General features: G+C 34.5%; 2 protein-coding genes across 5 annotated transcripts in view; both read right to left on the minus strand.

The window, feature by feature from the left end:
• Positions 1–12,996, minus strand: part of LOC101735857 (E3 ubiquitin-protein ligase UBR1) — a 44,468-nt gene extending 31,472 nt beyond the window's left edge. For 2 of the 4 annotated variants that reach the window (XM_038015233.2, XM_038015230.2), the window contains exons 1-5: positions 12,464–12,996; positions 9,397–9,513; positions 1,727–1,875; positions 1,260–1,424; positions 425–579 (exon numbers count right to left, since the gene is read on the minus strand). In XM_038015233.2, the coding sequence (XP_037871161.1) occupies positions 425–579; positions 1,260–1,424; positions 1,727–1,875; positions 9,397–9,485 (558 nt within the window). In that variant the 5' untranslated portion in view covers positions 9,486–9,513; positions 12,464–12,996. The remainder of the gene's footprint in view (positions 1–424; positions 580–1,259; positions 1,425–1,726; positions 1,876–9,396; positions 9,514–12,463) is intronic. The other 2 variants (XM_062672078.1, XM_062672077.1) reach the window with 2 other exon arrangements.
• A 1,954-nt stretch (positions 12,997–14,950) lies between these two features.
• Positions 14,951–22,247, minus strand: LOC101742577 (protein arginine methyltransferase NDUFAF7 homolog, mitochondrial). The gene is made up of 6 exons (XM_004922612.4): positions 18,737–22,247; positions 18,517–18,657; positions 17,954–18,073; positions 17,254–17,514; positions 16,305–16,496; positions 14,951–15,166 (listed from the first exon to the last, which is right to left on the minus strand). The coding sequence occupies exons 1-6, from the start codon at positions 19,175–19,177 to the stop codon at positions 14,987–14,989; spliced, it is 1,335 nt and encodes a 444-aa protein (XP_004922669.3). The 5' UTR covers positions 19,178–22,247; the 3' UTR covers positions 14,951–14,986.
• Between the last annotated feature and the right edge of the window lie 1,412 nt (positions 22,248–23,659).

Consider the following 23,659-nt stretch of genomic DNA (forward strand, 5'->3'; position numbering starts at 1 on the left):
AATACGCTCGAGACACAACCATCTAGCCTATTTCTCTAATGCCACTAATTTCTTTAGTTCTCTAGTATCTCGATTTACTAAAAGACATTCGGAACATCGGAAATGCTTAAATGTATTTTCATTTTGATTGCTTAGATGGTTGGACGAGCTCACAGCCCACCTGGTGTTAGGTGGTTACTGGAGCCCATAGACATCTACAACGTAAATGCGCCACCCACCTTGAGATATAAATTCTAAGGTATCAGTATAGTTACAACGGCTGCCCCACCCTTCAAGCCGAAACGCATTACTGCTTCACGGCAGAAATAGGCGGGGTGGTGGCACCTACCCGTGCGGACTCACAAGAGGTCCTACCACCAGTAATTACGCAAGTTATAATTTTGCGGGTTTGGAACAGGTCTAAATCTATCTTAACTCAACTCACAGCATGCAAATCACAGAATGGATCCCGTTTCCAGGCCTCGGCGTCACCGCAGTCACAGCAGCCGCCGCCACCGGACTGCCCCATCTTGTACTTGTGGTGTCTATGAGCTGATACCTTGAAGCACTCCACGCAGAGTACGCAAGTGTTATCCATGCCTGAAATCGAAGTTTATGATGATAGACAGAGAAACTCAAGATCCATCTGATACTAAGGCGTTACTAGAAGCTTTGGTCACCAAACATAAGGTGAATGACTCGTCCATAGATAAAAGTGTTTGACCTCCTAATCTAAATTACAATAATAACGCATTAATGGTTCTCAAACTCTTTTTTATGATTAAATCTGATTACATTGCGCAAAAATAGACAAAATAACAGACGCTGGAACTGTTTACGTGTGATGAAAAATAAAAATATTATTACAATATTTGTGTAAAACTAGTTTTATGAGGAAAATATCTTTTTTTTACCTATGTTGATAGACTTGAGAGGCTATTTCAGCTGCGCCCTAACGCGTAGATGAGCTCACCGGGCTCAAACCGGGAGTGTTGCTGACACTGACCCTAGCAAGAGCAGTGCTTCGCAGAATCTTCCACCTGATCGGAAACGCGACCCACTGAGAAGATCCTGCGAGAAACTCAGTGGGCTGTGTCTATGGGTTAATTTACTCGGACGGTCAGCGGTGCTCGAGGTACCTAAAAACAGCGTTAATGGATCGGGAGGATCCGTAATGACATACTTAAGGCGACGTCGACTGTTTACCATTCGTTCCACAGGATCGTGTAAGAAAATATCATACTGTATCGTGTATCGTGTAGTACGTAATAATAACTCACCACATTCTCTGCAACTATATGCAGGTTCGCCTTGTTTGAACACCCGTCCGCAGAGTGTAGAGCGACGAGGGGGACCCGGTTGAGATCCTTCTGTTGTACCCCATATGAACTGTTCTAGGGGTTGGATGAGCAATTTGGCAGCTAGTTCCTCGTCGAAAGACCAGTCTGTATCGAAAATTCCAGATTGAAGCAAATTAAACATTAATAATTATAATACATTCTTCGAATTTTTTTCTTAGAGTCCCCTCAAAAGTTAAGGGGTCATGATATTAAAAGGAACATGAGATCGCCTATATAGATAGCGCTAAAATGATATGTGAAGGGGTGACATGGGTCCCTCACGGTTTAAAAACAAAAAACACCGTCAGGACGATATCTGGTGCAAAAAACACTTCGGGTCGATGTGCTAATGGTATTAATAAGTTTATTCTTGGAGACAAAGCGAAAAGTATAATAATGTACTTTACCCAAACATGTTCTGTTGGGTTGTGGCGAATATATTCTCGGAACGGTGACGCGCCAATGATCTTGAAAGTGCGAGGGCGCCAGTACACCCTCCTGCAGATTCTTCCGCCATAGTTCCACTACAGCATCAGCGCGAGCCGGCAACGTGTACCTGTTAGAGACCGGTTCGTCACTCATTTTCACTCCGCAACATTAAACATTTAGAGTAAACACTTTATAGTAGGATATAAATTTGTTATTGGTTCGATTATTCGTCTCACATGGCCCAAAAACACGACAACGAAAATAAATAATGATTACAGTAGAAAAAAACTACATTTTCTCAATACGTATCGAGTGCTTGAACACCCTTCCACTCAATGTCTAGTTTACTAACTAGACTGATAATAATATTTTAAATGCATCTGACCCTGGTTGATGTGATAATGATCCGCGCTTTGATTTGGCCGAGCGTCTAATTGGCAAGTAGATACCGGATGATTGAAACGTCCACATTTCAATACTTTGAGAATTGACTCACACCACTTTTGGTCCCAAGACACGGGCTTGCTTCCTGTTTATTCGTTCTGATATATTCATTTATATTTGCTTCCCTGTATGATCAAATAAAGCACAATATACCTAACGAGAATGAGGTTCGTAATGAGATCATCTAAACACTGATAGAGAATCGTTGGCTAAAAACAAGAATTTGTATTCGCGAATACGGTAACCAAAAACTCTTAATGAACGCTGGACAACTGTTTGAAGCGCAGGTAAACAATGTACTGTACGTATTTTGGCAGAGAGCCACTGAGGATGAGCTGTCTATTTATATTAGAAAAAAAAAAAAAACAAGACGTTACGATCTTGGATATCTGTTATTAAGATATTTTTAAAGGTTGTCAGATAAGTTAAAAATCTTAAGGTGACCAATGTTAATATGAATTAAATTTAAATTTATGAACGCCGCTATCCGCCTCTGTTATTTACATAGTTAGAAAGCGAATTGCAACATATTTCGTAATGCGCACGCTGGTTTTCAATGTATCATACTGTATTTGAAGTATAGGCTTTTTGACCAAGTTAAGATGACACTTGTTTAAAACCGTTTTAAAGTGCCATATACTTTCATTTTTGTTCTAATTATTTATTTAATTTGACGTTGGTTAGCCCACGAGAGATCAAGTATTAAATGGTAAGTAACTGAAATACTACTGCTTAGATGCAGTCACCCACTCGAAGCATGAGATCAAAGTCATTAGGGCGTCGTAAATAAAATTAAGAAGAATTAGAATTAAGTTAAGAAAATAAATAAAACGATGAATCAGACAATTTGTTCTAACGTATTCTATTATTATTAGTTTGGGTGTGCGTGTGTGTGTGGATAAAAATACTGTCACTTTTATTTAATAAGGTCACACAGGCTCGTCACACGCACACTAGAAATATCTAGCCTAGCACTAAATTATAACACAAGCAAAACCATTACCCCAGTTCGAAAAACGAAATTAAACACATCGTGTGCAAACGTCCGCACACAACCTGAATACCGCAATGTGCGAAAATAATTCGCATTACATCAAATAATAAAAGAATATATACACAGCCTAGTTATCGATTGAGGACAACGTTTCGCGCTAAAGCCAGTTTAGGAGCAAAAGGTGCGTGCAAAACATTACTTTATACGACTTCCAAAACAATCGTGAACACTTGAAAAAGTTACAGAAAGTTAAAGCAAAGGGAAATTAAAAACAGCGATACTTGGCTTAGACAAATAGTCATCGGTCAACGTGAGCTAAAACAAATGAGTTTTAATAACTACTTAATAAGTCAAATTGAATTAGTCAACAAATTAACACACTACTTGACAAAAAAATACGGGCTCTCGTATTATCGATTGATCTATGATTATATGATGTGACTTGGTAACTTGTGGGTCGCCTTAACAAGTGGCATTTACAAAAATTAAGTTATTCTTGTAATTTTCCATAACGTTAAATAAATTTACAAATTCAAATCAAAGCTACTGTGTATCCTCTATTGAGCTTTCATGAAAGTTCACCTAGAAACTCAACAAATAGCTTTCGGGTCATCGACAAGTCAACTATCTTAGATTGTAGTATTGTTATTGCTTAAACGCATGTTGTTAATATGAAATGTTTTTAGGGTTCCGTACCCAAGCCGTAAGAAAAATGTTTAAATATATTATGGTTTTAATGGTTCTAAATGTATTATGAATACCTTGAAGTAATTTATGAATCCCTTCATAATTATTCGAATCATTATCTGCACAGGTATTCACCAAACTAACCACTAGCTTCTGACTGACGTTAAAATGAGAATACATTTTACTATAAAAATGGCTTCTAATTATTTATACATGTATAATTTTTATTATTCAAACAAACGATCAGCGTCGACACAAAAGAAAAAATGTGTTTGTTGAGTGTGCTTTCGTTTTTGTAACAAAAACAGGTACATACGCATTTAAAATATATATTTACAATTTTAGATTAAAAATATCGATTAACAATAAAAATGTGTAGAATAAATAGCAATACCTATTAAACACAAACAAATAAATCTTTAAACTAAATTGCGTATAATAAAATCGATAAAATCGATTGAAAAAAAAAAACAACTTCTAGACAGACGATTTTATTTACCTACTGCTGATAATGTTTTTGATCGTTAAACTATTTTGATCTAGCGACAGCAACAAATACAGTTTTACACATTACTACTACCTAAATGACCTCAATCTTTATACAACTTCGTCAATGTCGTATTCAAAAATTATATATCCAGTGCAGGATTAACAGAAAAATTTGATAGACACTCACAGACTTTCTCACTGGTGGTAGGACCTCTTGTGAGTCCGCACGGGTAGGTACCACCACCCCGCCTATTTCCGCCGTGAAGCAGTAATGCGTTTCGGTTCGAAGGGCGGGGCAGCCGTTGTAACTATACTGAGACCGTAGAACTTATATCTCGAGGTGGGTGGCGCATTTACGTTGTAGATGTCTATGGGCTCCAGTAACCACTTAACATCAGGTGGGCTGTGAGCTCGTCCATCCACCTAAGCAATAAAAAAAATAAAAAGAAAAATTCAGATTGGTTTTCGTCAACGATCCCGACATGCATGATATATCTACTATAGTACCAGGGACGACACTAAAGGTGTACAAATATGAATATTTTTTAAATCGGACCATACCATCAGACCAGTGTGCTTAGTGCGAGTTTTTTAACTTTCTCGATAGCGTAAAAGTTAATTCAAATTTGTATGCAGTTGGAACGTTTGCCTACGTTTACCGCTGGGGGCGCTGTTCCAACTGCATACAATTTTTGAATTAACTTTTACGCTGTCGAGAACGTTAAAAAACTCGCACTAAGCACACAGACCATTCAAATAGTCTATGAAACTCGATTCATTTATTTATTGCTAATGATACCAGATCAGCTGATATTGACATGCATAAATAACATTAATGGTTACAGTGGTGGTCCGTACCGTACCGCGGACATATTTTTTTAGCTCAGGCCACAGATACGTATCTTGAACTGGTATTTAACAATAGAGACTGAAATTTTATTTGTTATTACTTATGCTGTCAGATAAGCTAGAGGTTTAATGGGCGGTGGCATTGTAGAATCATTAAGGGACTACGAACCAAGAGCATTCGATAAAACATTTCACATAATGCTGAATACATAATGATAAATACCTTGAACCTAAGGTACAGGTTCGAGGCATTTACTTATCGAACGATCACTAATACAAATACCAAAGGAAAAAAAACTACCACATTTTCACGGCGGTTAGTAATTTTCGACATTAGAGATAAAAAATGCTAAATGTATTTGGCTCTAATGTATTCGATTTATGAGACCCTTTTAGAACAACATTTCAATAAACATTAGGTCTTAATTATAGTCGAAACTCCAAGAAAAATACAAAAAACTACACTTTATTTGGTGTTGTGTAAATGATAAAATCAGTTTAATTAATCTAGACGATAAAATCACAAATTCATGGTCTTAATGATGATCTCAAAAACTGTATAATGTCATAATTAAAATCAATTATATGTTATCAGTAAAATTATAATTTATCTAGCACTAATTAAAAAATCTTGTTTTCTTACTTTAGGATCTCTTGTCCAAATCGCAATTCATCTGCATCCCATTTTTTCTCTTTACAGCATATAGCTTTTAATAACTCTTTAAGCAACATATTTCACGGAAGAAAAAAAAAGACTTTAATAGTATAACATTGTGTTTTTTTAGAAAGCATATATTGTAAGCAAAAGAAATATTGGGTTAATAAGTCTTGTTTACACACAAGCATTGTCTGCAGTAAACTGTAACCGTTTGGATAGTCTTGAAAAATACGATAAGACGGAAGCATAAAAATCAATATGACTGATAAAACTTAGGTATGGGTCGTGAGCATAGTTTTCTGAGTAATCTTCACAAACAATGTTGGTAAGCTTTAAACTGCATAATCTGTGATCTAAAACATAGATAAATTAGTACCAAGCGCTTGGTTCGTATAATGAAGATAGGCAATAAACCTACGATTTGAAACTGATAAGAGTTATTATCGGTTCGTTAATTATTTATTTGAAAAACAAAGCATCAACAACTTAAAAGCATCGAAATAACGAGATAGTAGTGTTAGCTGAAACGTCCAATTTGACTGTTTTATGGATGACAAAATGCTAATATTGTTAAATAGCATGTAAAATTTCAGTATATATTAAAAAAGTACAAACATGTATAAAAACGCTGCAATTCATCCTTTTAAGAATTTCAAATCAACACGCTGTGCCTTAGCGTAAAATTTATACATAGGGGTGAAGAGCGACAGTATCATTTTAAATAGAACCATGTATGTATCTGTGTGTTTGGTGTAATATTTCAAGGCCACACAGAAATCATTCGAATATAGTCAAATAGTTTAAAATATCATCATCATTCTCCTGCCCTTCTCCCAGTCACCTGGGGTCGGCGCAACATGTTTTCGCCTGCCCTCCTCGCTCGCGCTACATCATATATCATTTCTTCGCTCACTCCCCTCTTACACATATTGTCTTTCACGCAATCCATCCATTTCTTCTTAGGTCTACCTCTTCCTCTAAAGCCTTGCACATTCGTAGTTAAAACCCGCTGAACAACCTCATTGTCATTTCGTCTCATCACATGGTCATACCATCCCAAACGCGCACGCGCACTTCTTTCAATACTCAATAGTTTATAGACATAGGATATTTTCGATTTCATACTTTTACGCGTAGTTGTCGACGAGGTCAGTAACCAAATGGTAAGATAATGACAATAAAAGTCGTGATTCCCTATAGTTTGTTTAAAAATAAGATAATGTTTGTTATTCACGAAATGGTATTCAACTTTGGTTATATTTGTTTTTTTTTTGTTCATTTAATTGCACGAATTTAATGGGTGAACAGGTTTTTTAAGGGCCTTGCCGTATGATAATAACTCGTTACAGACGAGTTATATTGTAGGTTCGTATATTCATTATTGTAATGTTCGCTGTCCTACCCTCCAAACTGAGCGCACGGCAGATTAGACGACGGAAATTTAAAAAGAAAAACACAATACCTACTAAGTAATTAAATTATCTTCTCGCTTATCATATCTTAAATTATGAACATTTGATTTTAAACAGGTGTTAGATGTATCACTTTGTAATCAGGTCATTGAACTTTACGTAAAATTATCATTACGTGTATTAGTTGATAGCCTGCCAGAGACGGTCGATATTGCAAAAAATCTACTATTGATTTAATTCATAGTTTAGAAAATTTAAGCGGTTAGCGGATCGAGAGATGAATATAGACCTATCAGGTGTGCTATGAGTTCCGGTCATCGTTTTTGTCGAACCCGTCGCTTGCGACGAAGGGCTCGGCGAGTAAATTAACCCACAGACACAGCCCACTGAGTTTCTCGCTGGATCTTCTCAGTGGGTCGCGTTTCCGTTCCGGCGGTAGATTCTGCGAAGCACTGCTCTTGCTAGGGTTAGTGTTAGCAACGACGTCAGGTTTGAGCCCGGTGAGCTCACCTACTAGTTAAGGCTACGCTAAAATGGTCTCTCATGACCATCAGCATATGTGGGACAAGAAAAATTGTGCTATGAACTGAACTGTCCTCTCTTTCTATGAATTAAGCCTTTGTTAAATAGAGCCGTTTGTGTCATTGAAAAGATTACCGTGCACTAAACTATGGTTGCGGTTTAATTAGAATGATGTATGTTTTGTATGTTGGGATCTTCTACAAGAAAATTAAAGTTTTCAAATAATATTGCTTCTATGACCAGATAATTTTTTCTTTTTAATTAACCAGTATTTTCTTAGGTATTTGGGAGTTTTAATCGTCCATAGTTAAAAATGCGTTCATTCATTATTTTTTAATCTATTAAAAACTACTGTTACGGTTTAACCTCGCGGTTTGAAAGCATCCGAAACGTCGAAAAAAATACAAAGACAATAAAAAACCAGTGCATTTAGATTTGATTTTGAAGTATTTGCTGCTACGTGACATTAGTATTTATTTCCCGACATCAGAGTTAATATAATAAGTATCGATGATGCCAAAATTTAAAATTTTCGTTATTTTAAAAACCGTAGTCAAAGAGGTCGAGACCTCAAGAAAACAGGGAAATAACTATGCAGAATATCAACGTTGTTTGGAAAAATTATATTCGAACTCTTATTAGCAATATTGAAAATTATACTTGCTGAGTTTATTATGAGGATTGGATATTTTGAATTGTGCATAAAACAAAAACGCTCTCTTATTGATTGAAATAAAAATTTAATAGTGAACAAATTAAATCTCAACAAAATTGTATACAATACTAGTTAAGCACGATTAGGCTACGTTGTAATAAACGCCAAATGTATGAAACATACCCATTCGTTAAGCTCACACATCACCTCACGTATGTTGGCAGTACTCTATGACTTAATTTTTCCATGCCAACAGCAACATTACCAACTCGCTCGGATAAAAGATGAAAGGTTGTACAGATTACGAACAGATACATTAAAATATATATTCGCTATGCTATATTAGATAATCCACTTTTATTAAAAAAGGTTAAAACCTCTCTTCTTTTGAGCGTACTCTCTTTACCTCATTCAGCCTCCATATATCAACAATATATTTAATAAAACAGTAGAATCCGGTATGTTTGTTTGTCCGCACACATCTACAAATCTACTTAACAGTTTTTATGCACATACAGGCAGGTTAATCTGGCATAGAGCTTTGTTTCATTAAAATCGAATCTTGAAAAATGCTATGTCGACATTGAATGATTTTGTAATTTACCTTTACTTATACTGTCAGAAGTTCAATAGCAAATAAGATAATTTAATATTATTAATACGAATGTAACTTTGTCTGTCTGTTACGTTTTAACACAAGTTTTCATGAACTTAAATATGGAAATGGTATGAGCCTTAGGAAAGAATATAGAACTATATTTCATCCCACTCCTGTGTAAGGATCTCCCTCCAAGCGAAATAGGATGTAGTTTATGAGGCCGAATCTGCTGAGAAGCCTTTTTTAACAAATCCCTTTAGAGACCATTTCATAACCAAAAACATTTTTTTATATTTTTAACTGGTGAACGTAAATTAAACATTATTTTGTATCAACTGACCTGTCGGCGGGTATCATGTCGGGGGTCTCGTCATCCATTGAGCCATCACCAACCTCGACCTCCAGCTGCACTGGCGGTGGAGTACTCATCTCCACTTCTCACCAGTCGTTATGGACCCTGAGCAAAAATGTATATTTTATTCATAAAAACCATTATGACACTAAGTTCGCCCACATTATTTTCGACACAATTGGAGGTTAATGTGTGATTAAAGATAAGAATTATTTTTGGTTACACACTGATTATTATTTTTGATTTTTTTTATTGTTTAGATAGGTGGACGAGCTCACAGTCCACCTGGTGTTAAGTGGTTACTGGAGCCCATAGACATCTACAACGTAAATGCGCCGCCCACCTTGAGATATAAGTCCTAAGGTTTCAGTATAGTTACAACGGCTGCCCCACCCTTCAAACCGAAACGAATTACTGCTTCACGGCAGAAATAGGGCGGTGGAACCTACCCGTGCGGACTCACAAGTGGTCCTACCACCAGTAATTACGCAAATTATAATATTGCGGGTTTGATTTTCATTACACTATGTTATTCCTTCACAGTGGAAGTCAATCGTGAGCATTTGTTAAGTATGTATTTCATTAGAAAAATTGGTACCCTCCTGCGGGATTCAAACACTGGTGCATCGCTACATACGAATGCACCGAACGTCTTATCCCTTGGCCCACGATGACTTTGGTTAATTGAGCAGATCCGTGTTCGAGGGTTTTACTGATAACTGTGTCTGGCTAATTTCCAAAAAATACATGTGAGAAACCCCAGCTTTATTTGGCTTTATCACTACTTCAGTACCATCCGGCCATCCTCATTTCTTTTTTTGGCCACAGCCATTAATTCAATAATTCCTAACTCAATTCACTTACTTCACATTTATGTACTGGTGAAAGTTGGTTACTCTGGCATAATTGTAACACTTGATAAGAGTACATTAAGCATCTTATCTATAAGGCTACAGCTTCTCTATTATTAACAATGTTATAAAACATTTTCCAATTACATCAAAATGATTTTTTGTATGAGAAAGTATCCTTAATATATTTGGTAACATACTTGTCGGAATCAATGTCCATCTTACACACTTCCGTATGTGTAAATAGTGTCAGTGAATTAAGGATCAGTGATTATGTAGACATAATAATTAAAATTGTTTTCTAGTTTTCTAAAGCTCATCTAAATCAGTTTGATGATTTCTAGTTAGAATTTAACAGTTAGCAGTCTGTTAATAATGTTACTATCATGATGCTCAGACTGTACTTATCCAGCATTAGCCTATTTTTTGCTTATTGCATGGATCAGTGAATAAGCTTTTTTTATTAGGTTTTGAAGTCAAAGTTATTGCTTTTGTGTGTCAGTATTGTCGCTGATGAATGTCAGTTTTGCGAAGGGCACAGCCAAGTCGCTAACTACTCGCCCCTAGCCTCATTTGAAGAACATGTCATAACAGTCAGAGTACACAATCAAGGGAAATTAATTCCAAAGCCAAGTGGTACAACGCAAGAAAGGCCCTGGGAATACAAGCTGTGTTCCGCCACTGTTAAACCACTGTTCGAAATAGTATGGATGAACTCTACTTCAGTGGCAGACAGGACCATGGTAAAAAGGAGATGACTGAATCATCTCAAACAACAATTCCTCAAGGCAATCACAGCTTACCTCATGTTAAGTGGTTAAAAATATGAATGCTATCCACACCTTGAAGTTATAGTATTCAATTGTATTTTATAGTTATCTACTACTTATGGCACCAGAATCCATTGCTTCAAGAAAAAAATACATAGGATAGGTTAACTATTAGGCCTTACCCACAGTATTTATGTAAATTTGGAATTTTCTATTTGATTTTTATTGGATAATGTTATTCCTGCATTGTGGAAGTTATTTTTTAATATTTCCATTCAAAAATTGACTCATGCCTGTGGGATTTTAATACTGAGTGTATTCTTTAATAATTATCATTTAAAGGCCTACGAAATAAATTATAAGGTTAATTTCTGTTGATATTTAAGAGAGAAATAAGTAAATTATTATTATTATTATTATTACATAAATAAGTACTATAATACATCTGGATACTAAATCGAAATTAATCATTAAAGGTATACAAGTTTGTAATTCCAAACTAGTCCTTAAATGCTAAGGGCAAATTCCCGAATTTTTTTATATAATAATATAATAAAAATGACAACATATGTTTACATATGTTTTTGTCTTAATTTCTTATTATTAATGGCGGTTTGGATAGGGATGTGGTCACACAAAATGATTTATATAAGAAGTATCAAAATTACCCAAAAGATCAATAGAGTGACCTGTGCTAGAAGATCAAATTAAGAATGAGGGGACTTAGCGGAGAACCACAGTAACAGATACGGTCTGAGGATTGCTAGTTTATTATATTAGAGAGAAGAATACATTACTAACAAGCAATGTGGTACAGTTCAACATGAACAGAGAACCACGTTTTCAAGCAACCACATATGAGAATCCTCAGTGTGGCTAGGTCTCCCAATTCGGACCCACCTATTGAAGGTCACAGGAGTGTGTTAGATGGAAGTAACACAGGACCAGTCATTACAGTGAACCTTGGTGAAAAACTATGTCCAGCAATGGGCTGGCAACAAAGTCAGTAAGAAAGAAAAATTCTAATGAATCAAGCTCCAGATCTTTATATATGTTTATTGAATGACTGGCTAATATTAAACAGTAATTGACATTTTAATTTAATATACAAAAAAAAACGGATTGTCAGTATTATACTGAGGTATTCAATTAGAATGCAAAATGAATATAGTCAACTAACTCCATATGTCTAGTTTAATCCGCTGGATTAGAAACTGCTAGAATATTATTACCGCATCAATCAAAAACACTGCAAAATGCTTGTGTTTAGGATATTCGATTAGTATGTGATCTCTTTTATTTAAAAACGTATACAAATGTAAATACAAACAATATTTTATAAAACTGGTCGTCAAATTTGAAAATAGCTTTACAAGACCCACTGCTTCCACAACTTTTATTAACAATAGCACACAACAAAAGAAATTAAATTACCTTCAGTGTGAAATGTGCACAATCATCAAACATAAATGTTGCACTATTAGGTAAATAGAATTAAAACACTAGAAAAAAATTAGTAATTTGTCGTAATCCGTGATTATGTCTAATTCACAATTTTTCATGAAATCGAATTTTCTCTGGCACTAATCCACGAAAATTTTGACATTTCATCACAGCACATCGAACTGCAATGATCTCTATAAAAACATTCTTGTTCACAGATTAATGATAAATACAACAAACTATTGAATATTTAATACGAAATCACAAAATCTATATTAAAATGATCGAATACCATTTTTCTTTTTCACGAGAAATAAAAACAAAAAATGTCCAACACTCAAAGAAACAGATATACTTAAGGAATAGGGGTGCACTGTGCAGTCATAGGAAGTTAAAGATGATATCAACTCGGTCTTTAAAACTCCTTTGAATGTAAATATATGAAATCTAGCATAATATTCATATTATTTTTAATATTCTATAGGAGAAATTAATTTTCTTAAAACTTATATCAAAACATGAAATAGATAAATTTTATGAAACGAAAAATCGATACTACTTCGTAAAAACTGACAGATTCTTTAAGTCACTGCAAAAATTGTTGTAATCGCCGATTTTAAGTATTTGGTGCACCAATCTAAATTTGAAGGGCAATCAAACAAGCTTCAACAAAACTGTACATAGTTTAAGCTACTTTGTTAAAAGTAAAAATAAAAAAATCCCCTAAATATCATAAAGTAGCATTGAGTCTGTAGATATTGAAAAATTTTATCGAGGTCCAAACTAGGCCTTCTTGAAGTGCATAAAATAAGGTACTCTGTAATAAAAAGAGAAGCTCATTTGTTTGAGTAGTTTATTAAATTTCTCATAAGTCTCTTCCCCAAGAACAGGTTTTTGGCAGAAGGCCTAGATCTATCTAGTTTTCTTTAAATTTGTGACATACATTTTAAAGAACTTACGAACAAATTTTATGAAGATATTAGATTTGAATAATATTTTGTCAAAAAACGAAATGTACTTTAGGAAATTATTCTTTGTAGAGTTGTTTGAGGAATCTATTTGAAATATTCTGTACAAAACACAGTGATCCAAATATCCTGCGCACATATGAAATCTTCCAAGTAGATTCATAACTTAAAAAGGTAAAAAATGTAATTAAAAAAAATGCTTATAATATTTGACAAATACTTTCAAAATCAGGAATTTTGCTACAGTAGCGCCGTATAACATCACTCGATTCTCCAGAAACTCGTGCTCCTGTCCTCTATTGTAAATTATCCATAAATTCAGAAACGCTTAATGTTGCTACATTTTCAATTTTAGCTTATTTTACGGTAATTCGTTAATATATACTTTTCGTGTCATTAATGTAGTAAGCTCAAATATATCTTTCCTTTTTAATAATTTGTGCAAAATCTACAACTTTTATGATGTTGTTACTGGTGGTAGGACCTCTTATGAGTCCGCACGGGTTGGTACCACCACCCTGCCTATTTCTGCCGTTAAGCAGTAATGCGTTTCGGTTGGAAGAGTGGGCAGCCGTTGTAACTATACTTGAGATCTTAGAACCTATATCTCAAGGTGGGTGGCGCATTTACGCTGTAGATGTCAATGGGCTCTAGTAACCACTTAACACCAGGTGGGCTGTGAGCTCGTCCACTCATCTAAGCAACAACAAAAAAAGTTTCTCACTAACTCATCTAAGCAACAAAAAGAATAGATGAACGGATATTTGCTAAAATAATGCTGACAGTGGAAAGATAACGTAAGTGGTCAAGGTAGGAGGCGGCATTTACGTTGCATATGTCTATGGGTTCCAGTTACCTCTTAACACCAGGTGAGCCGTGAGTTTTGAAGTCATCGTTGCCTAAAGGATGAGGCGTCCGGTGCATTCGTACGTAGCGATGCTACGGTGTTCGAATCCCGCAGGCGGGTACCAATTTTTCTGATGAAATACGTACTTAGCAAACGTTCTTGATTGACTTCCACGATGAAGGTAAAACATCAAAAATCAAACCCACAAAATTATAATTTGCATAATTACTGGTGGTAGGACATCTTGCGAGTCCGCACGGGTAGGTACCACACCACTCTGCTTATTTCTGCCATGAAGCAGTAATGCGGGGCAACCGTTGTACTGTAAAAACCGATACTTTAGAACTATTATCTCAAGGTGGGTGGCAGCATTTACGTTGATGTCTATGGGCTTCTGTAACCATTTAACATCGGGTGGGCCGTGAGGTCGTCGACCCACCTAAGCATGGTGCATTCAACTGGTATCAAATATGTGGAATATTAGTAATAATATGTAGAATATTTGATACCAGGTGGATTATATGCACGTCTAACCAGTTAGGAGTAATTTCTTTGCAAAGGTGATAAATTCTTGGTTCATGGCATAAATGTGCTCTGTTAGATTTTGTGCTGACAATATGGACTGCGCGAGTGAAAGCCAAGAATTGAAAAAAAAAACAACACTTTTATTTGTTATTTCATTAATTTTATTTTAAATGGCTATGGTTTTAGATTTGAAAAACCTAGGGGTGGGTACTTTGTAAGAATTGACGCCATAGTCGAAGGATAGAATGCCATAAATTTAAATCTTTCTCCCATTTTGTTTGGATCGACTAGCATTTCGTAAGCGCTTTTTATCTTTTCTTTGTCTTCATCTTTTTTTGCTGCGTCAATAAGAACCTGAAACCGAACAACTGATATACTAAGCTTTATTGTACACCAAAATAAACACAAATGCAAAACATTAAATACAAAAGTGCCATAGGCGGTCTTATCGTTAAAAACGATCTCTTCCAAACAACCATCAGATGGACAATTATAATCTTTTCAGGAAAGAATTAACCGTACCGAATGTACTTATTGCTTGAAAAAAGATTACATTTATAAATATATGAATATGAACAATATAATGATAATATTGCCAAATAGTGTAGAAAACAAATAAAATCATGAGTATAAAAACTATAGACGACTTCTAGTTATAAAGAATAAGTTTAAATTTTGCATAGCCGGGCATTAACTCGTTATTCGTTAATTAACGAACTTAACATTTTGATTAACCGATTAACTTTTAAGTTAACTTTTAAAAATGTTAATGGACACGTTAACTTCCGTTAATATGCAGAAGTCCGTTAATCGTTAATCAAATGCCGAATAGTTACCGCACGGCATCGACAAGGGCCGGGCGGCGCGTGTCAAAGAGTGAAAAAAAAAACGAAACTAGATATATTTTGCCGATCAACGATGCTGCATTCCGCGGGGAACAGATATTCAATCTGCGGATTAAATCTATTCATTAAATACAATACTACTATGCCCTCAAGCGCTGCAGTTGAATGTCTTTTTTCCACGGGTAAAGACATTTTAACACCAAAACGAGCCTCGCTTGCAGACGAGAACTTCAACATGTTAATGTTCATGAAGGGGAATATGCACCTTATGCCCGGCGATTAAATTACACATTTGAATTATACAAGTTTTTGTTTTGTTCTTAATCTGTTAACTTCCTGAACATAAACCAACAAGTTATTATCCACATCATGCTTCGTCAGATTACAGAAATAGAGTTATCAGCAACATGCTTCGTCAAAAAGTACAATGGTTTATTTCTTATATAAGTTCGTTGACGCAACGATATAAAGATGCAATTTCACACATGTTAATGGATTAACGATTAACGTTAACTTGCGTTAATTCTTCCGAAATGTAACACTAACGTTTAACGAAGGTAACTTTTTTTGTATCGGATTGACAATTAACGAAGTTAAGTATTTGATTAACGGTGCCCGGCTATGATATTTTGTCTATTTGAACCGACCTGCAGCCTTAATTCCCCTTGGCATTGTTCTAAAAAATCTTTTTGCTTTACTGGTCCAACAACTAGTGCATAGTTCTCTTCACCAGGAGTCTTTGAAGCGGCTATACGAAGTTGTGAGAAGTCAACGTCTGCAGTCAAGTCACTCTTGCCTGGGGTTTCAAGAGGATCTACAACTTGGTGCTTTTGAAAAGCCTGTAATATGAAGTTTAGGAATTAAATGCCTTTAGCGAGTTTGTAATAAAACTGTACATTGAACGAACTTTGGGCTTGTTGTGAACGAGACCTGGAATTCAAATAGCCATGTCTCACCAGGTTGATTCCCAATTGATTTGAATTTAGAATGAATGAATTTTTTACCAAAAAATAAATGTGTAAAATAATTTAGGAAAAGAAAAAAATATTGTAAATGTCACCTCCTGACATTAACAGATGTATTTTTTTCATACAGTAATATTGGAGACATGACTTTTAGATGAAAAGTTAAATGCATTAAATAAAATGAACAGATTGTCATATTTAAAGGGTGGGATTGCAATTATGAAATGTTATTGTGAATTCCACCACAAAAATCAAGGTGGGTGGTGACATTCATTAAGTGATGTCATTAAGTGATGTCTGTGAGTTGTACAAATGCAGAAATAAATCCTACTGTTGCTTATCAACTTCAACCAATGATAGGGACACAGTCACACAGACAAGTAGCTACCTATCACTGAGCAATATTTTCAAACCTAGTTTGAAACTGGCTATGTTGTAGAGGTCAAGATACAACTGAATGAAGTTAATTTTACAGCTGAAATTTATTTGGAAAAAACTAACTCTGAATGTACTTTGAATGAGTGCAGTTGTTCTAGGTCGAATAGAAATAACATGATCACTTCAAATAACTTCATAAAGAAGTTTGAGAATTATTAAAATTAGCTTAATTTACTTTAAAAAACATACAAACCCTAAAGGTATCCCCCTTTTCACCCTCATGTCCATAATCAGCAATGAGCGCTAAACCACCATGCTCATCAACCCTTTTAGCCAGTTGTCGTGCTACACCCAAGCTTCTTGCACTGATTTCTAACTCTGTTCTGTCACCAGAGTCCAAGGGTGGCCGAATAAGCATCTTCACGGCCTGAGTCTCATTACCTGACAACCTGTATAGCAGCTTTCCAGTGTCATCAATGTCAATGAGAAGCTCTCTCCAACCTTTTTCTGTTTTCTGAGAATGGAAATGATGTACAATTGATGATTGTCTATATGTCATGTTATTACAGTATGTTATAGTCATGTTATTTGGCTTAATAATGCAATATGCATCAATCGCTGGTAGTCTAAGGAGCTATTCCAGCTACGCCAGGGGTGGGAGTGTGCAAATGAGACTAAAGCTGATAAGAAATATGTAGGTACGAACATATACAGATGGGCTCAGTAGGTCGGCCTGTTTGATCCTCAGTGGGTACTAGAGTTTATATACACTGAACCAATAACCTTAAAACTATGTCTACTGTTGAGTTGATTATACTCTCTAAATGACAGAATTAACATTGACGTTTAACTTATTAATGATAATGTAACTGAAATAAATGAGATTTTTTTATATTTTATAAGGTGGCAATTTATAACTTGGATTGAAATCAAAAACATTCTAAGTTACTTACTTCAAACTTGTGTATGGGGAGGACATCAAAAAATTCATGTGCAACATACCATGAGAAGTTTTGTGGTACTTTCTTTAAATCATTATACCAATATACTTTGATACCACTGAGTGTTTCACCCTGAAAATACAAAGAAGACATTTTATAATACAGCCATATTTCAGGTTATAAAATCGTATAATTCGAATAGTCTTTTTTATCGGAGTATACAAGTACAAAGCTCAGACTTGCAGTGCTACGCTAAGGGCACCCAAGCAACAGGTTGTCAGGGCAGAGTAGAAAGCCCCAACCAACTCAAGCTACTGCTACTATATTCACATCACTTATATATGGTACCAGTGCTCACTCTTAAATCATCTTCACTTTCCAAATTTCTGTTGCTGCCTCTGATTTACCTAAATGACAGTATGCTCGTTTGGGTAAAATACAAATCAAAATACATTTTTGCATTTTATAGTAAGGAGTACTATAGTAGACTGCAGTACACTGTCTTACGTGAAATTAGCTAAACTAAAATATCTAGCTGTCAACTAAAAAATTTGTGAATTAAACTTTTTTATTACCTCATGATTATGTGGCATGTCAATTTCTACAGGTCTATGTGATACACAGAGTCTGTTAGCTTGAATAGATTGCATTGTGGATGATATTTCTACTAGGTGTATACTTAAATCGTGTGATGTATAGCCAATTTTATTGAGAACCTGGAAATGTAATCAATTTATCAATTATTCAGCAATGAGTGTGTACAATTCTTGATTATAAAAATGAAGAACAATTTACCCTCAACATATCAATTAGTAATGTTGCTTTTCCTGGACCAAGTTCAACTATCTGTAGTGGTTTCGCTTCACACATTTTCTGTGTTTCAGCATAAAACCAAATACCTAAAATTTCACCAAATAGCTGACTGATTTCCGGTGAAGTTATGAAATCACCAGCTTCCCCAATTACTTCCTTTTTCATATAATACCCTTCGGTAGGATTAGTAGTTACTATATGCATATATTCAGCAACAGTTATAGGTCCATTTAATCTTATTTTTTCTTTTATTATTTCTATTAAATTCGGAGCAGATTCCGGCGTCGGCATCTTCAGAGTTCTTGGATCTGGTCTTTTAATTGTTTTGTAAGAATATTCTCTAGTTAAAAATCTAGGAGAATCGTATTTACACATATTTAGTAATATTCTAGAATTCATTTGCGTACATTTTATTAGACTCATTTTGACTGATTTTTTAATATATTTCTATTTTATCCTGTTTTCTATTACTTTCTCTTTTTTTTTTGCTCTGCAGTAAAGTTTCAGGTTTTACATTTTTTTAAATAACTTCTTCCTGTGTTAGTTACTAGTTTAAGGAGAATTTTTAGGTATGTCCATAATTGTTTAATTTCTAAAATATTTTATTTTATTAGTTAAGAAGTTAAGGTTGAATTATTTTTAAATTTGTTGGTTAAAACCATAGATAGAGTATAGACCATAGATTATACACTTATTATATTTGATTAATATATAGACCTTTTTTTTTGTACAATTTATCCCATGGAGTTAATAAGTACCTACAACTGGAGTGCTGTCTAATGCCGAGAAATCGGTCTCGAAAGAGAATACTTTTTGGTCGCGGTGTCCTTGTCTAATGTGGTGACCATATATAATTTAATTATAGGACAAAATTATACACATGCATAAGTTTTGAATTTACCTTAAGTAATTCTGTGTAACCCTATGTAAATACAAAACACGTGCTTGCAACCTTTTATTTATGTAAATTCAATTCTAAACATTGCTTCGTCGTCATGGTGACTTTTTTTCGACGGTTTTTTTTGGAAATTGCTGCGTTGTCGAAAATCTAGCACTGAGTTTTATTACAAACATCATTACCTCAGTTCTATTACTTAAACTTCCTCAAACTCGTGTTTAACGTCCGAATACTCAACCGCGACTTAAATAATATATTATGTTGAACTTAATTACGCAATTCCTACTTTAATGTACTGGCTAAGTGGGCCGTGCAAATTAATATTTGACACACTGAGTGAGACACTGCAACACACATGGTCTGCGCGTATCGGGTGCTCTTTTCCTACATTCACATCTTCAATTGATTTAAAATTGTTTGTATTTTTACTTCTGTGCTATTTTAATGACACGTGTATATTAAGTCTACTAGTTACATTTTAGGAAATAAAACACAATGGGTAATAAAATGAAATGAACTGAAATTCATTTATTTGTTATATGTAGACAATTAAATAACTCTTAAATGACAAGTCAATACACATAACACGATACACATAGTACTTGATCTCTATTTACAAAATATTGGTTATACATATTATTATTATTAAGTTCAGTTAATTTTCTGTAGTCTTATAATATAACATTTCCTCTATTTTAAGTAAATTCTTTTTTTTCAACGAAATACATAATTTATTTTAATCAATATCTAAGTGGACCATGAGTATCATTAAAATTTCGCAATTTAAATTTCAATTCAATTAAAAATCGCCATTTTTCTTTAATAAATCTAAAATCGACTTTATATTTACAATCACTATTTCGCGACTTTTAAGTTTTTGTTTCAATACCTTAACATCTTGTCGTAATTTTGCTTTTCTCGGGGTATTTTTTATTTCTTGCGTTTGAGTACTTGATTCTTCTTGTTTGACCTTTATATAGGACATTTTCCAGAAATTCCAACGTCATATTTACTAGAAGATCCTACTCGTTCGCTTAACGTCAGGCAAATGATATACATGCTTCCGTGCGACGCTATTCAATACAATAAAAAAAGTTCAAAAAATACCACGTGATGGCTCTTATAATATGAAAAATACATTGCAAAATTATAGTTTTCACGATTGTTTTTTCAAATTTAGTATATGACATAGATTAAGTACAATTTACAAGACAAATGGTATTAAATATTATAATGAGAAAAAATATCTCACATTTTAAAAATATATGCTCACACTAGTAAAAATTTATCAATGAATCTGACATATGGAAGGATATTCCACAAACTGGAGACGATTCTCGCTTAAAACCACTTACATTAAAAGTGTTCACCATGATTACACGGAAACTTTCACGATTTTCGAAAAAAAAACAAGCCACAAGCTGTATCAGTGCCATTTTAACTTCGCACTACAAACGTAAATAGACGCCATTTTTCTTTTAATCCATTCATAGCTCTTTTTCGGTGATGCCAACAATTAATCTGGCTTCCCACCAAATTCAACATGAAAACCATCAGAAATCTACGTACCTACCATTAAATTTTCCATTAAACAGAGTTCTTATTAACATAGAACAATAATTTTTTTGTTAATAAGCTTTATTAATATATGATGTTCTATTAAAAATCAATATATATCATATAATCAATACTTCTTATATAATTGGAGTTTACTCCTTTAGAATCGATTTACATATATAGGCCCGGGGTATGAAAATTATGGGGACCAAAATCGTACTAGCATGTCACACGAAATGCGTTATGCGCCTGATTGCGCATGTCACACGAAATGCGTTATCGCAGGTGACGCCGGGCTGCTGCGCCGGCAGTCCGCCACAAAGCCTCGTACTGATCGCGCGTTTCTCTCATTATTGTATTTTCATATATTTGTTAGTCGTTTGTTTTGTGTCTCGTTAATTTGTTAATAATCTGTAGTGTATCGTGTTGTCGTAATATAGAACTATTTCTCGTATTGTTTCGTTTAATTTTTTATATCCAGTAAACTCCAGTCGTGCGTCGGAGCGGACACACACACTTTTTTTTTATTTTAATAAATTGTCATCATCAGAAACTAATTTCACCATAACTTTGTACGTTTATTTTGAACCAATTTAATTTTTGACGTTGATGGAAATTCTAAATTCTCGCAACATTTTCTAGTTAAGTTTAAGTCACTTCGTTTAAATAATATGTATTTAGATATATTATTGTCATAAAATGTTTAAAATCCTGTAAAGTGGATTGATTTTAAACTTTTCGATAATTTTCAACAACACCCAAGCTACTAAAAAATCCACTAACCACTAAAAGCCATTTTTGATAACGAAGACGGGGTCCAAATTCCGAGATTTTATGGAAAATCCTCTAAGCTAGCAACACTGCTTTTTGTTTGTAAAATGTGCGAGAGGGACACCACCACTTAATAATCATTCTCTTTTCAGACCGTTTTTCCTTACATCTTTTGCTATTTAAAAATAAACTTTAAGCCATAGAGATAAAACATATTTTTAGTTTTTATGTCAAACGAAGTAAGCACTCCAGTTAGAATAGTAACTCTATGATTTATCCTTATTAGGAAAGGCAAGGGGATCTAAGCCCATACAGTCTTGTCTGTTCTATATAATTTCTGAAATAATATAGGTTTCATACCTACTTCAGTGGCTAAAACTATGTACGGTACTACTGTGACGGTATCTACCTACTTCAATCTGGCACATAATGGTACTTTTCCAATTACAGAGCATAATGCGACTCAGTGACGCACAATGCCGAATTATGCTGAAGCTTAATTGGAACGTGAATTAGTTTTCAAATGCAACAGCAGAGTGCGCTAAGCTAGCACCGTTTTAATTAACATTGATTATTTCTAAGAAACTACGACGAAACGAAAGCCTTACAATTTTTTTCAACATTAAATAATATTACTAACGATAATATAAACAAAATTTCGATCAATGCAAACTTAAAGAAAAAACACTTGTCAATTTTCTGTCACTGAGTCGGTATCGATTGCGAGTATCACGTGAAAGCAGTACTTTTGAGAGTGCTCGATAGTGCGAAGCGTTGCTGTAGTTGGAACATTCAACGTTGAACATTATGCCGCATAATGCGTTCTTGTGTTATAATTGGCCTTCATGCGGCCAATGATCGGAGGCGCTGGCGGGACATCACAAGGAGTAAAATCATGTCGAATTATAATGGTCACGACCCTCAGCAGTGAGGAAACGACGCGAGGAGGAGGAGGAGTTATAATTGGAAAACTACCAATGTCATTATGTCTTATCTATGCTTTGGCAATTTAGAGAATACTTTGACCTAAAGGCTCACTGAATTTGGCCCTCCTTTTTTTATTTTCGGTTTTTTTTTTTTTTATTATTTGTTCGTTGATTGTTCGTTAATTTTCGAATGTAAAAATTGTTTGTTTGTCTTTTATTTATTTATAATTAATTAAACAAATGATCACTCTTAAGTTGGCTCCCTTTCTTTATTTTTATTGTTCATATTAATCAATTTTGATCAATTATCGTTTGTTCGACGACTATTGGTGATAGTTCGATCATAAAAATAATTAAGTTCCCAATTATTAATTATTTTATATCTAATAAGCAAACCATCACCTCACGCCTACATTGCGAATGCGCTGGTTTTGTTAGTCAGCTGGCAATGGCCGTATTTACTAGCGTTTTGTTAACAAATGCGTTTATGCTGTCTAATTATTTCTTATGTAGATCAAAAAAATATATACATTCGTAAACAAGTGTGGGAGGAAGCGCAAACGGGTTCGCAAATTGAGTACCGAACCCATTTGCACAGCTGCTAGGTTTGCGAATGAATGTTTGGCGACCCTTCACATGCGCGCATGTCAGTGGCCGGCATTAACAGGTGAATGAAGTTAGCCCCTCAAAAAATTTTTTTTTTCCTATTTTATACTTATTTTCTATTAATTCGTTTGTTCATCATTTGTTCAT

Source organism: Bombyx mori, chromosome 14, assembly GCF_030269925.1.
Source record: "Bombyx mori chromosome 14, ASM3026992v2".
Classification (NCBI taxonomy): Eukaryota; Metazoa; Arthropoda; class Insecta; order Lepidoptera; family Bombycidae; genus Bombyx; species Bombyx mori.

What these genes read in the sequence shown, in the direction of transcription:
- LOC101742577 (XM_004922612.4), bottom strand. Translation starts at nt 19,177, where the DNA reads ATGAGTCTAATAAAATGTACGCAAATGAATTCTAGAATATTACTAAAT. An exon ending in TCCCCATACACAAGTTTGAA is followed by an intron (nt 17,515 to 17,953) that starts GTAAGTAACTTA and finishes TTCCATTCTCAG; the next exon opens with AAAACAGAAAAAGGTTGGAG. An exon ending in AAGGGGAATTAAGGCTGCAG is followed by an intron (nt 15,167 to 16,304) that starts GTCGGTTCAAAT and finishes GTTCGGTTTCAG; the next exon opens with GTTCTTATTGACGCAGCAAA.